Consider the following 15806-nt stretch of genomic DNA (forward strand, 5'->3'; position numbering starts at 1 on the left):
GAGAAAGAAAAACGGCAGGAAGAGACGATCAATTAAAATGAGGTCGATAGGTTTAATTTATCGTGCAATTAATTGATTTATCGTTTATCGCGACAGGACTATTCCTGCAGCAGGTCTGACTGACAAACCAATGACCCAGAAGCTGCAGCTGGAGTTCTGACTAGAACCAGGAGGGTAGAGACACCACCCGGTTCTACACTGCCTAGTTTTCAGAGAATAGATTTTAAATCCAACTGGTAGTTTATGAATCACTGAATGGATTAAAAATCTGCTGCTGCTGTTGGATCAACCTGCTGGTTCTGCTCTGCATCAAGAACCAACTGTGGAGAACCAGCATTCAGCTTCTATGCACCACAAATCTGGAACAAACTTCCAGAAAACTGAAAAGCAGCCAAAACACTGAGATCCTTTAAATCCAGACTAAAACAGAGCTGGTTTGAGTTGATTTTGAAAAAGCTGTGTAATGAAGCTTCCTGATAAGTTTGTTTCTATAACTTTGTTTTTATGATGTGAATCTTTGAACTGTTTTGTTGCTGAACTATAAAAACAAGCTTGACTGATAAAATTACAAATTTATTCTCATAATGCTGGGACTTTATTCTCATATTGGGTCTATTCCTGCATTACAAATTCTCCTAACGACTGTCTTCTCTGCAGAAATTGAACCCGACCCGAACTGGAGCTGAACCGGATCAGAACCAGCGGATCTTCACAACAAAGCGGCCTTTCAGAACAAAACGGCGCCACGGCTCACAAAGCTGACTCCAACTGATGAAATCCGAGTCAACGCAGGTTCTGCTGCCTTTTGTTTTTTATTATTATTCCGACCGGAACCGGCGCCCAGAGACGAGGAGGCGTCAGCCGGAGCAGGCGTGATGCAAGCCGCGCCAGCTGTGACGTCAGCGTGATTCACGACTGACGCCGTCAGAGCCGATCGTCGCTCTGCATCGATCAGCCGAACTGCTGCTGATCCAGCAGCAGCTGCAATCAGGCGGGAATCCGACCCGATTTACTGTCGATTACCGCAGAATGGGCCGGACCGGCGCAGGATCTGATTTAATGTTCCTGGTTTGATCTCACCGAGGCTAAATTTAGACATCACGTTTTAAGGCTGCAGAAAAACGACATTTATATTAGTGGGATTATTAACAGTCTGCAATATTTTCCAATTCAAAAACATTTTCTGCTGACAAATTACTGAATAAATTAAGATAAGAGCTCCACAGATAGATTTATGTTTTTTTTAATCTGTCACTGGTTTCTTCAGCCTTCAGATCCAGTGTTTCAGGAACCGCTGATCAGCATTATCAATAAGCAATAAAGCAATAAAACAAGCTTAGCTATTTCCATTTGCATGATTTATTATTTTTCTCTTTCTACCAAAAACTGGATGATAAAGTCTTCAGTCTGGTGAAGGACAGTTTGTTTACAGATATTTCATAATTTAAAAAGTCTCAAAACAACAACATTATCGTTTATGGCAATAATTTATCAACCAGAAAAATTGGTGACTAGTCGATCATTCATGGAGAAATGAGGACTGAGGACGCCAACATTAGCTGCAACATGTTAGCAGTGAGATGCTATTTTCGGCTAGCGCAGCTTTGCTGATAGGCTAACTGTTGGTAGCGGTTGTGCATCAAATTTGTGGACGTACCAGAAATACACAAATACAAAGGTTCCGGCTCGGCACTTTTCAATGTCAAGAAAAAAAAAAGTGTGGTTAATTCAGTTTTTAACGAGTTAATATTTATGTCATCAATTAATCAAAATTAACACGCTAAAGTCCAGGTCCTAATTATTAATTATTATTGTTTTATTGCATGTTATGGAAACCTAACACTTCAGATTCAAGTCTAACAAACAAATTACCAAAAATAAATCAGCTAATCGTCTTGCTGCGGAGGAACGAAAACTAAAGAAAATAAAACTTCAAGTAAATGTTTCAGTTCTCATCTTTGATTGTGATTTACTGCAGATCTTTATTCTAGAAAACTGCAGCTTCCATGTTTTTCCCTTCAGCCTCTGATCCAACTAATCAGCTGATGATTAAACAGAAAAACCCTCATTTGGCTGTAAAAACACTCAGTTTTCAGGTGTTGATTCTGCATGTCTTCTTCTAATCTGCAGATATTGATGAGTTCTTTAATCAGAGGCTCCTCTGTGCTCATCGACTGCCGGTTAGCCCAGTTAAAACGGGAGGCTGCGCGTCGGCAGCGCGGCTCCCCCGGGCCGACCCGGCACACGCAGTAACACATATCAGCACTATTTGTAAAAAGTCACACACAGAGCGCTGCGCCTGTCATTTAGATCAACCGGCTAATTATTGATCTGAAGGAGACCCTGCAGATGTGGAGGTATGTGGGAATCCGGAGGCGCGCAATCCTGGTCGGGTCAGCCAAACGCAGAACGCGCTTTCTGCATCATGATGATCAAATCCTGGTTCTGTCAGAGACGCTGCAGGAAGCGACACTCATTCAGCCGCTGCTCCAGAAACACATAAATCCTCACAGTATTAACAGGAGAAACTTTTTCAAATAAACTGCTTCTTACTTACATTTTTAAATTTAAAAGGATAAAAGTTTCAGTGTATTAAAGGGGGAGATTTATGTAAAATTTACTTTTTTTTATCTTTCCATCAAGTTATGAAGTTTTTCCCTGGACTGTTGCTTAGATTCTTTCATGTTTGATAAATCTTTTAATCTCCATGGCAACCATTCAGCTGAGCAAAACACCTGAGTGGACCTAGCCCCGCCTCTGAGGCGCAGGTCCTCCCCACTCAGCTCCTCTAGACTAGCTAACAGCTATTAGCAAACAGCTGAGCTCATTATAGGAGCTACTGCTCAGAGCAACGCTGGTCGTTAAAGGGTTAATAGAGGAGCCAAGTTGACTTCAGGATCACTTCCTGAAGGCAGGGCTTCAGGAAGAGCAGGAGCTTCTTAAAGAGACAGAGGCCCAATTTCAAGGTGCTAAATTACAAAGTCAAATTTATGTTAAGTCATATTTGACATAAATAACATTTTATAACAACTAAAGGTAACATAATTCCTGGATGTTGCTATAAAATGGTACTATGTGCTTGAAAGAAAAATAAAAAATACTGTCCCTTTAAGTAAAAAGAGGCAGGAAACCAACAGAATGAACAAAATGAGATGAAATGTTTCCAACATTTAAGTGACTGTAGAGCAAAAATGGAAAAAACTTCCATCAGAAACCGTTTATGGGATCAGAAACTTTTCCTTCATTTGTTCCAAACACTGAGCAGCTGCTCATCCAATAGACCAAGATGGCAGCAACAAACAAACATTAAAAACCGTTAGCGCAGTTAGCCTTAAAGTTCATTTGAAGTTTAGCATCTCCACGGCCAAAATGGCGGCCGATTAGAGGAGCCGACCAGCCGGTTCAGACAAACGATCCGTAAGAACCGATCCGGTACAGAGGAAATCAGCCTCAGGAGGAAGAAATCCCACAGACCGAAAACAGAGCCAGCCTGAATACAGGCGGCTCCCCTCGCAAGGCCTCATTCCTGCTGCCTCTGGAGGTTTCAGGAGATTTTCCTGGTTTCAGAATATAAACCCAACAAGTTTCAGGTTCGCAAACATTTAGCGCCGGAAAAATATGTAGTTTATTTAGCTAGTTCAGAGCTAAATACTGAGCTAGCTTAGTTTAGCTAGCTCAAATATGTCTCTGATGTAGCTAAATATTCCAAGCTAGCAAAATGAGCTAAATATTTAGTTAATATTTGGCTAGAAACTGAAACATTTATAAACGCATAAATAACGTGGTGAAAATACAACATTAAAAAATGAAACCTATATTTTTGATCTCTAATTTATTAGATGCTAAATAACCAAAATTGTTGTTGATTTTCAACGGTAACTTTACAAACAGCAGCACCCCCATAGTTTGGACTTTCTCCTAAATATAAGACTTGCTTTTGGTGAAAATCCTGGACTTCATCATCATCATCGTCTCCAGATGGAGGGATGTTCCTCCATGAACGAGTAAAAACTTCCTCGGTGTTGTGCGGCTTTAGATTTGAGTCAGCCGGTTGCTAACAGGATGAGCAGATTACCTTCAAGCTTCAGCCTGAAGAAATGACAGATTTCCTGCTGGAAACTGTTTCTCACTGTTTGTCCTTGGACTCTGAAAAGCTGCAGAACAAAATGAGTCGGAGTCTGCAGAGACTTTCCATCTGCAGAAAGTCCAAAACAGACGAGACAAGCAGAAAACGATGCAGCGAGTGAGAGCGGAGTCTTGGTACGAACGGCCGTCAGCGGGGAAAACGTTCCGGAAAAAACTCCGACATGCAGAAACCTGAGTCTGCAGGTGTTAGCATGTAAATATAGCAACAACTAGTGATGGGTCCGGCAACACCGATGCGTCGGCGCATGCATCAAGCCCACAGACCAAAACCCGTTTCGGTGCGCGTATTGGTTTCAGCAAGTCACGTGACCAATACAGGAACTGTTCCGAAATGACATTAACGCGCCAAACTGTGTTTATAAGGAAGCCAATCTGTCAAAAGCATTGGCCAAAATAACTCTTGATCTTTTACGGAACAGCATCAACTATGGAGCAGCTTCAAAGGAAAGGTTTCCTCAGTGTGGGACCATTTTGATCTTATATTGGAAAATAAATTTGTTTTCATTTTGTTGTTTCATCCGGTTCTTGTCAGTTTGATCCATCTGAATCCAAATTCAGCTGAAACTGCCGTAGATCCAGCTGTGAATCTCGGGGCAGATTGGAGGAGACGCTTTAATGACTCGACTCCGGATCACATTAAGGCCGATTGATGAACATCCGCTGATCTGAAGACAGGTTTTGTTCTTTGGTTTCAATGTAGAGCATTTATTTATGCTGTGTAATAACTGTAAAAAATAAAGGTAACTACTTCATGGTTTTCACATATCACGGGTTATTTTCGGAACGCAACCAAAAACAAGGGTTCGCTGTAAATGTAATGTTTACTTTGTTTTTTTCCACAGCAGAAGTTTTGTCAAAAAAGCGTAAAAGGCTAAATTTCAAAATGTTGTAAAAACTTTTTTTTAAATAAAAATCTGTTGGGGGAAAAAACAGTCCATGCATCCTCATTCAAACACATTCACTTAAATTTTCACTTTATGGTTCATGTTTACATTTTTTATTGACTGTGTGACCAGCAGGTGGAGATCTTTTTTAAGTAACAAGATGCACCTGAATACAGACTTAGCAGTGCACAATATTTTATTAGACAATTTCTTTAAAACATTTCTTTTTAAAAACAAGGCTTCCTTATGCGTTCCTTTTGTTCAGTCCCTGGAACAAAAGGAACGCATAAGGTAAAGGACGGACAGAAGCAATTATTCCAAAAGAAATAAAAACATGCAATGCAAAAGAAAATAAACACAAATTAGTAAATACAAACAAATACAAAAGGTAAAAGAAAACACTTCAAACAATGGAACAAATCTTTGTAGTCATCCAGTTCCAAATGCCCTTGGATAAGGCCAGAAGAGTAATGCCCCGCCCACACAGCCTGCCCAACCAGCAACAAGTTTAGTTGAGAGCGGCCCAAACAGGAAGACAAGACAGCAGAGCGTCCAAAGCGCTGCAGCTCCACACAATCAGTTGCCCAGAGGTGGAAACAGCCTAACCCGGGAGGAAGCGGGTCAGCAGGTGAGGACCGGATTGAAGCTGCCCGCCACAGCAACCCCCAGCTGCAGCCGGCAACGCCATCAGAGCAACAGATCGCAGACGAGCCGACCAAACACACAAGCCGACATGTAGCCGCCGACCGCAGCAACAGCGGGAGAAACAAAGACGCCGTCCAACTATACAGGCATCTGCCCCGCCCACCAATCAATGGTGCGCTTCCTGCTGCACCCTGTGCGCAGAGAGGGGGAGGGTGGAACACCATCCCACCACAACTGTATATCAAATATATTTTAAATTTAAACTGAAGCTATGACATAATACAATATATAATATTCAATAAAATACGAAGACTTAAATCTTATTGTAGAGACTAGGTCATCAAATCATCACTTTGCCTGTAGGAATTTTTAATGTCCAGCAGGTGTCAGTATTGAGTGACACAGTATCAACAGAATCGACACAGTTTTGCTGTGTGTCGAAACAATACATGACGCCTCATCTACCCATCACTAGCAACAGCTTTAACCTTTGACCCCAGGAAGCTTTTATACATAAATAACTTAAACTTACTAAAAATAAAATTATTCATCTACTTGTGTAAACTTTCCATTTTTGTTATTTATTTCCTGAGGTTTAATTCCCCTTTAGAAAAACTGACCAAAAAGAAAAACTATGAAAAGTGATTTAAAAAAAAGGTTTTATTTCATTATGTTGACATAAAGACTTAAAGATGTTTGTTTCACTGTGACGAGAAGATGAAGGAGTTTCTACTGCGCCGCAATCAGAGCATCGCTTCATTAGCAGCCTAAAGGTCAACTGAAGGTCAACTTAAGGTCAGTCTGAAGGTCAGCCTGAAGGTCAGTCTGAAGGTCAACACTTTGCTGAAACACGGAGAAGCTGCAGTGGCTCAAAGGATTTTAAAAAATCCTTTAAAAAAATAATAAAACGACCTGATCACTGCAGAAACTTTAGATTTTTAAAATTTGGCCTAATTTTTAGAATTATTGCAGCTTCTTCATGTCAGCATCTGCTCAGCACCAGACAGAACCGTTTTTCAAAACCAAAATTGTTTTTCCTTTAATATAAACTTAGTACACACCTGCGCTAAGCCCCGCCCCTCCAGCTCACCTGAACCATCATGGCCGACAATCAAAGCAGTTCAAACTCCACTGACACGGCCAGAACATCCAGAGTACAACGCCGTTTTAGGGCCCAGAGAGACAAAGGAGGCGTACATTTACACCAAAAACACAGAAATTCTTAACTTCTAAAGTCAAAATATGTGAGAAAAATCCATCCATCCATTTTCTTTACACCCTTGTCCCTTAGTGGGGTCAGGATGTGAGAAAAATACTTTCTGAAAAAAAAAAAATAAAAAAAAAAGGCAAAACAAGTCATTCATGAGTTAGAAAATTTTCTGAGATTAACATGTTTTAGGTTAATCTCAGAAAATTTCTAGAAAAACTTGGAAATGTTCTGGGTTTATAAAGTCAAAAGTTTGCAAGAAAAATCTCAAATTTTTGAAATTTTCTAAAAGGAAAAAAAAGCAATTTATGAGTTTTAGAAGTCAATAATTGCTTGAAAATTATTTTTAGATTTGCAAAAAAAAAAAAAAACTTTTTTCTCAAAAATGTATTATATTTTAGTTTTTTCCTGATAAATGTAATAATTACTGAATCGTGAATAAAAGTGAGAAAAATTTGCATAAAGTAGAATTTTCTTTACATATTTTGTAGCATCACAGGGTTTGTAATGGAAAACCCAAATTAGTCATATGAAGGAAGTGAAAACATAAAAAACTGATTAAAGGGAAACAAAGTAAAAATAAAGATCCTTATGTTTGTTTACTTAGATTATAACTCAGAGTTAGAAGCCATTTTCTGCAAATATTGAGCAAAATGCATTTCCAGTTTTCTTCACTGGATGTAAAATTTGTCAAAAAGTTTTTAGCATTTAGAAAAATGACCCACATGTGAATCCCAGAGTGATGGAGTAAATATGGCCTCCGCTTTGGATCCCCGTTTGTTTGTGGAGCACCAGCTGGTTGCTAGGCAACACAAAGGAGCCGCTGCCTGCCGGAAAAGAGGAAGAGGAGGCTCTTCATCACTCGGCGCTCCTCTGGACGCCGTCTAATCCAAGTCTCAGAACTGAGAAGTTTCAATGACCGCAGCAGGAGCTGGACGAAGCTCTGGGTCCGGCAGAACCTGAGCAACGTCGGCCATCTTTGATCAAACAGGAGGAAATGATTCTGCAGATTTTCATCTTAAACTCTCACTGTGGAGGTTTTATTCAGCTCAAACGTTCCTTAAGTTGCTTTGGTGGAGCTTTTTTAGGTTTTTGTAGCTCATTTTAGTCTTTCCTGCTCTGACCTTTGATGTTGGGTCACATCCAAGTTTCTACTGGTCCGACTTTAAACCAGTTCCCCTGTTTATGATCATAATAAACATCATAGCCATCAATGAAAATTAAATAAACTTCATTTTATAAACATTTCTATGATATTTAGAGGAAAATCATAGCAGAAGTCATCAGATCGACATCATTAAAAATCTTCAACCTTTCAACCTAACAAGTTTCAACGTTAATACTGCGTTTTACACGCACACACACACACAGCTCCGCCTGCTGCACGCTCACAGACCCCGAGTTATTAACGATGGTGGAAAAACTTCATGAACTGATGCTGGCAGAGGAACCAGGGATCATGAACTGGACTGTGAGCGGCGAGCCGAACTCATTAATCAGAACCAGGCGACTCGGTTCCTCCTTAGGCGGCAAATATCAGATAAAACCTGCAAGAAAACCCAGAAAGGAGCCTGACAAACTCAGACGCTACATCAGGATGAAAATCGCCCTGAAACATCAGATAAATATCAAGAATCAACCGTTTAAAACGTCGCCAATCAGCCATTTAAATATCGGGAAAGAGGGATTTAAATATCAGCAATCAGCAGATTAAATATCAGATTTTGGTGGTTTAACCTTCTAGGCTGAATGTGTGGATGACGATGGAACCGAATCTGCTGCACCATAATTCGATGACACTTTGCGCCGTGTGAAAAATCCCAGAGGTTTCTGAAAGCTTTCCAGCCGATATCGGGTTATTACGGTAATTTAACTCCCGCCGCAGCAGGAAGTGAAATTAATCTTGAAAATTCTGGTTGTTATGGATAAATGGGCAAACATATATTTACTCACAAGACATTTAAAGAACTTCATATAATTAAAATATCCAGGTGGAGATCTGAAACTCAAAGGGTTAAATATTGTGAATCAACGGTTTAAATATCGGATGTTGATGGTTTAAAAATTATATAAATATTGGATTTAGAGACATGAACGGGATGGGAGGGAATTCCCGAATCTTTTCCTCCTTTATTGACCCCATCAGTCCAAACAACCTCGACGCGACCCCTCCCCCGCCTGTTTCTGTCCCTCATGGCCTGCAGGGATAAACTCAGGAGGTTTTATAACGGTCCACTCTCTCTCGCCCCTCCCAGCAGAAGCACTTAAAGCTCTTTCATGCTGCTTTTCTTGTCTCTTTCTTCTTTGTCGCAGCCTGAATGCGATGGCGGGAGCCGCCGGCTGCTGGCCTTAATGCTTCTCCACCGACTCTCACGGCCGCTGCTTTGTTGCTGCTTCGTCCTGAGAAAACGCCGTCCTGACTGAAGTCGCTCCATAATTCATCAAACACAAACCACTTCTGCTTTCACTTCATTTCCTGCATCTTAATCAGCTGCGGTCAAAAGGAGACAAACACGTTTAATGAAGTTCAGCAGAAAACTTTGGTCTGATATTAACATCAAACCAAAGAGGAAACATAGATTGTTCTGATTCCATAACGACGTAACTTCTTTAATAATCACGTTTCTCTTCCTGGTTTTATTCGTTCAGGTTTTCTCCTGCTTCTCTTCTGTGTGTCAGTTTGCTTTGATTTCTTTTATTCAGGTGATTTTTTATCCTTTTTTTGCTGTTCCATCAATATGTTTTTTTATGGATTCTTCCTAAATTTTTCCGTTTCCTTCCTGCTTTATACGGAGGACTGACCCTGTCAAAACTATCAATAAGTGTATAAAAGTAATTCTTGAGAACAATGTTGCATCCCAAAAATAAAAACTTTCCCAATTTATTTTATTATTCTTTGTGACAAATTCATATTAATATAACTAATATATTACTTATTTTTCATTTTTATTCCTAATCTAAGTGTTTTGTAAATTATTGTCCTTTTATCTCTTCATATTCTGTATTTAATATATAGTTTTTGATTTCCCACTACATTTTATTTCAGTATTTATTTTCTATCCTGTATTAATTTTGTATTTTTTTATGTTTGCAGTCGATCTCAGAAAACAGAGCAAATGAAAGTAAATTTAAAAAAAATCATGAAATAAATAGGGAATATGAAAAATGACAACAAATAAATGAGAAATAAACAAGGAAATATAATGTAAAATTAAATATTAGTAATAAAGTTAAATATCACTGAAAATGACAAAAATAAGCATTTTTCAGATGAATCATTTACTTTAACAAGCCATATACTTATTTCTATATTTTCCATCTGCTTCTTATGGAAGACTGATCCTGCCAAAACTGGCGATAAATGAAGAAAAAATTTCCTAATAAAGTAAATAACGTGACAAATATTGCCAGTTTTGGCAGGGTCAGTTCTCCATAGGATTTCCATTGATTTCATCAGGTCAGTATTTTCTCTCTAAAATCAAAATGGCAGCAGGATTTTGGTTTAGATGTTGCTGGGTCGCAGGTGAGTCCGGTTTGTTCTGGTTCTGGTTGTTTTCACGGGTCGGTTTGTTGGTTGGTAAACATTCCCTGATTGATCAGCTGATCACACGTATTGATCCGGAGGATTCCCAGTTTGAAAAGGTCCAGCAGACAGGAACCAGGGGCTCACAGTGCGACTGTCAGACTGCGACCCAGAACCAACCGGGCCACAGTTCTGATGATCGGAGATGAAAGTGAGCCCTAGCTGCTAACGAGGGGCAGCGGCAAACTCCTGGTTCAATTCAGGTGAGATTCTGGAAAACATCAGAGAACACCTCGGCTTCCTTTAATCGATCATTTCTTCTTCTTCTTCACTTCAAACGCGAGCAGACGTTTCTCCTTCCTGCCTAAACGTTGTACGTCTGGCTGCAGTCAGGCAGAGTCTGCAGCTCAAACCAGATCAGAGGAACCGCACCATTCACCACTCTACCTGCCGGTTCTGACTCTGACTCGATCCGATTCATTTTCAGCTACAAAACAATAAATATGTGGCACAACATGAAGGAATAAACAGATTGTGGCACAAATATAAGCAAGTGTTTGTATTTTAACTCAGTTTTACAGTTTGACAAAAAACAGCATCAGCAGAATAACAGCAAGGCTGAAAAGTTTGCTTCGTTCCTTAAATGCCTAGAGGTGCATATTAGCATCAAATCTGAATTTACACTGAATTGTATCTGATTTTTCCTCAAATTCAGAAAAAGAGCATCAAAGTTCAGGCTGGTGGTTGAAGCGATTATTGACTGGAACCACAGAGAGGAACAGAAACATGTAAACAGTTTAAACCAGAGAGAGATAATTCAGATCAAATCTCAACAAACCAATCAGAGGAGCCTCTTACAACGGCACGCTATGGCAAAATATGGACAGAAAAAATTAATAAAATTCTGTCAAAAAACTCTGAAACTTTGAGATTAATCTCAGAAGTTTTCTAGAAAACTCCCCCGGAAATTTCTGAGTTTGAAAATACTTACATTTTTAGGTTAATCTGAACAAGGTAATTTCTGACCTCCAAAAGTAAAATAACATGCAGGAAAAACCTAAGAAAAATTTAGATTAATCTAAAAATATTTGAGAGAGAAAAAAAAAAGAAAAAACAAGCTTACAAAGTGGAAAAATGTTCAGATTTTGAAACTCATTTCCAAGGTTTTTTTTTTTCTAGAATTTTTTTCATTTAGATTAATTTAAAATTTTTGACAGAAATAATTCTTCATAACTTCCTTATTTACTTGTTATAGTAATTTAAAGCCAACTAGGAATCACGCAGTGAATTAAAGGTCCAGATTCCTCCAGAAGCAGGTTGAGTGAAACTTTTGTCCCTGAGATGATTTTTGAAGCTGATCTGTTGACCCAGCAGCAGCAGCAGCAGCAGCGCTTCAGTGCATCCTCTTAAAAACAATTTAATTAAAGTAAGAGCTCAGGAAGCATCAGCAGCTGCATTACTTTTATTGCAAGGCCACATTTGTGACAAATGTCTCGGTGACACATGGCTGCAGTGCGCTAAGTGGCGCTCAGCCCGCAGCTTAAATTACTCCGCTAACTGGATGCGGCCTTCAGACCCGCACACAGCGGCGGCGGGATCACCTGCAGGCGTGGACCTGCGTGCTGCTGTGCGGCGCCCCCTGCTGGCGGCAGAACCGAGCCCGCTTCAGGGCATCGATGGAAACAGCAGCAGCAGCGATCAGCCTGACCTGCTGCTTGATTAAAACACCAGAACATGAGCGCGGACTGGGACCGGACCGGACCGGACCGAACCGATAGGAGCGCTCAGAGCAAACCGCTGCAGGAGGTTCAATAAACTGGAAATGTGTCAAACTTTTAATAACCGCCTTTTAGTTTTATTCATTAATTTCTCTGCTACAAGATTATTAATTAATTAAAGTACTACAAATAGATTAAAGCTCTGTGTATATATTTATATATATAAAACAAAAAATATCAGCTTAAGTTAAAAGTGCCTCCACTCTGCTGGTTCTGGTCCCGGTTTGCTTCCAACATGAGTCCAAATCGCGTTAAAACAACAAAACAAGCTCCTGGTTCTGCTTCTCCAGCTTACCTGCAGCGAGTTCGGTCCAGAACAAAGTTGGGTCTGACAGCGGCGGGCGGCGGCTCCTCTCAGATGAAGGTTTTCCCCAGAACAAGTCGGTCCTGAAGCGGCACCAAAGTCCTCAGCATCGCTGCAGTTTCCAACTTGACTCTGAGCTCCGCCGCAGCTTCTCTGCGCGGCGGAGCCGAAGATCAGCGGGCGGACCAAGAGGATTCACTCCCCCTTCCCTCAACCCACTGCAGCGTCTGCAGGCGACGCAGCCAAAGACCAGCAGAGGCGCCAAGAGGACTCCCTGCCGTCAAAGAACCGATGCTGCGTTCAGTGAGTTTCGGGAAAGCTGGGTTTTCTATTTATTTTTGCTAAAGCGTCTGATAATTACGACGGTATATTACGGTAGATAGAAAAAAATATATTTTCTGAGATAAATCTCAGAAATCTTCTAGAAAAAACAAGAAAATTTCTGAGCTCAAAAAATAAAATAAAAATTGCAAGAAAAAAATCTGAAATTTTGATTAAGCTCAGACATTTTTCAGAAAAAACTGCGAAAGTTGACAAAAGTCAAATATGCTTGACTTTTGCAACTCAGAAAATTCCATAATTCTTTCTAGAAAATTAATCTAAAAAATTTCAAATTTTTTTCTAGCAAATTTTCATTTTACCAAGATCAAAATTTCCCTTGTTTTTCCCCCGTTCTTCTAGGAAATGTACAACTTTTATAACTCAGACATTTCCATGTTTTTTGCAGAACATTTATGAGATTAATCCAATAAATTATGTTTTGTTTTGTTTTTTGGCGGAAATTTATGCCACCTTTTTCCCATCTACAGACAATTACGGGATTACAACATGGCGACGTAAATAAATATGATACTCTGCCTCTTACACATAATTTCAAGCTTTACTTTCCACAAACTAATATTACTAACAGTTTAGACCTGCAGACGCAGCATTGACTTCAGACGATCTCTTACTTGTGTGCCTTGTAAAATCAACATTTCAATCAAGTCTTCTGCTGTTGATGCCAGGAGCGGCCATTTTGAAAAGCAAAGTCGGCCTTACAGGTCGTAGTACACGGACTTACTCCCAAAATCTGACTTCGGGGGTCGTGCCAGCTGATTTCTTTCTAACTGGGAAGTTGAAATTTAATAGTTTTGACTACAACTGGAATACGTCATAAAAAGTTAGCTAATGTAACTTTAGTCAATCATAAACAGTAGTTGCCCTAAATGAGCAACATTGTATTTATTGGGAAAACACGCTGCATTCCAGTTACCTCGGAACTCGGGAATGTATTTGACATCACACCCAAGGAAACAGCGTTCCTGTAAGAAAAAAGAAGAAGAAGAAAAATAAATAAATTTCCAACATGGCGATGGATTTTCTCAACAAATTTGATCAGTGGAATCAATTATTAAAATCAAAATATTTTACTTTGGTACATGCATTTTATAAGATATGGCAAACATTAAAAATACTTCTTTTTTTCCAAAAAAATATTCAAATATTTAACTTTTTTAAAATTATTATTTTAATTATGTTTTGTTTCTAAAGACCAGAGATCAAGTGTTCGTACTCGGAAGACCGACAATCCGACAGCACTTGAATGCAGCAGAACGCGTAGACCGTCATGACATCATGACGCTCTTCCTGCCTGGAGTCCGCCAGATTCGGACTTGTTTACATGTGAGAGTTCCTGGTTGAGCCGCGGCTCCGCAGCGGAGTCCTCAGGATGATCAAGACCGAGAAGGTTCTGCACCTGAAGAGCAGCCGAGGCCGGAAGGTTCGGGTGGTTCGGGAGCACTACCTGCGGGAGCGGGTCCCCTGCTTCAGCGCGCTGTGCCAGGCGGGCTGCGAGAACGGTGAGGTCCGCAGGAGCTCGGTTCTGCTGGAGGCCCGGGTTCACTACGGCATGTAGGACATCTCTGGTCTGGTCCGTAGGATAAGACCCACAGTCCGGACCGGAACCAAAACTAGACGGACAAAAATGTCAAATCAAATTTCCTGTTTGAATGAAATCAATAAGTAAGTTTATTGATCAGTCAGAAAGTTTTCTTCAGAGTTCTAGATCCATTTAGAGGCATCCATCCATCCAACATCCAACAACCATCCATCCAACATCCAACATTCATCGATCATCCAACAAACGTCCTTCCATTTAAAGATTAAACCATGAACCGGACCTCCTGCTGACCCTGAAAACAAACCACAGAACCTGCAGCTTCACATACAGGCAGCCTGTCAGAGGAGTCCAGAACCACCAACCAACGATAACTTCGGGCTTTTCTCTGATCCACATCAAGTTTTTATTATTTTCTCCAGTTTATTTTAGATCTGTGATGTTTTTTTCTGACCCAGATGGTAAAGTTCTGCCTGGAGACCTAACCCACTACGTGGTTCCGGACGCCGAGGTGGTGCTGAACTACCTGGAGGTTCTGGAGCTGGTGGAGCTGCAGGGGGTCGTGTTCACGCAGACGGCCTGTCAAGCTCTGCACAGCAAGGGCCGCAGGTAGGAGAACCGAACCAGAACCAGAACCAGCCCAAACCTCCATAACTCCCGCTGACTCAGCAGCCTCGCCTTCTGCGCAGCGCTGCTCCTTGATCACCTTTTCTATCCCTGCAGAACTCTGCAGGAGCGAGCCGGGTCGGCCTCATTAGACCCGGTTCTGCTGACTCAGCTGTGACCCGCAGGAAGCCGTTAATAAGGGATCCTGCCTGACCCGCACTTCCACTGCGGTTTGGTTCTGGTTTCTGCTGACTTGGTGGAGGGAAATGTTGCATCATTAATGTGCTGTTAGGTGAGGGAGCTGCAGGTTCAGTCCAGAACAGCGTGCAGCAGTGACCTTTGACCTCCTCTGGCCCCAGATTCACCCAGAATGTCTCCCTCTGATCGGCAAATAGAATCTGAGTTCGGTATCCAAGAATATTTTCCTAGAAAGTTGAGTGGAAGGAAAAAATATGTGCCAAATGTCGTTTTCCAGGGTCCACCAGGGGGAGCTGTAGCTTGTTGATGGAAGGTTTTTTGGCTAAAATCTGTTATTTTTTATTAGAAGAACCCGAAACATGGCAGAGTTCTGCTCCTCTGCAGGTTCTACAACCGTCTGAGGAACCTGCTGAAAGACCCGCGGCATGACTGCGTCCTGTTTGCTAACGAGTTCCAGGAGTTCTCCTACTGCCCCCGAGAGAAAGGAGAGAGCCAGGAGAAATGGCAGACCAGGTGAGTCCTCCCAGGTGACCCCCAGGTGACCCCAGAACCAGCAACCTGTTCAGGTCAGAGTTTACTGTACAGGTGCTGGTCATAAAATTAGAATATTGTGATAAAGTTCATTATTTTCCATAA

General features: G+C 40.9%; 2 protein-coding genes across 2 annotated transcripts in view; one reads left to right on the plus strand and one right to left on the minus strand.

Moving 5' to 3' along the window:
- Positions 1-13745, minus strand: part of LOC106945556 (multiple epidermal growth factor-like domains protein 11) — a 67841-nt gene extending 54096 nt beyond the window's left edge. The window contains exons 1-2 of the mRNA XM_015029303.1: positions 13441-13745; positions 12479-12761 (exon numbers count right to left, since the gene is read on the minus strand). The gene's annotated coding sequence lies outside the window, so the exon portion shown is untranslated. The remainder of the gene's footprint in view (positions 1-12478; positions 12762-13440) is intronic.
- A 340-nt stretch (positions 13746-14085) lies between these two features.
- dis3l (DIS3 like exosome 3'-5' exoribonuclease) overlaps positions 14086-15806 on the plus strand; it is a 13502-nt gene continuing 11781 nt past the window's right edge. The window contains exons 1-3 of the mRNA XM_015029305.1: positions 14086-14328; positions 14825-14975; positions 15555-15683. Coding sequence (XP_014884791.1) covers positions 14199-14328; positions 14825-14975; positions 15555-15683 — 410 coding nt within the window. The 5' untranslated portion in view covers positions 14086-14198. The remainder of the gene's footprint in view (positions 14329-14824; positions 14976-15554; positions 15684-15806) is intronic.

This window comes from Poecilia latipinna, unplaced genomic scaffold, assembly GCF_001443285.1.
Source record: "Poecilia latipinna isolate Pla-1442-1.1 unplaced genomic scaffold, P_latipinna-1.0 Scaffold150, whole genome shotgun sequence".
Taxonomy (NCBI): Eukaryota; Metazoa; Chordata; class Actinopteri; order Cyprinodontiformes; family Poeciliidae; genus Poecilia; species Poecilia latipinna.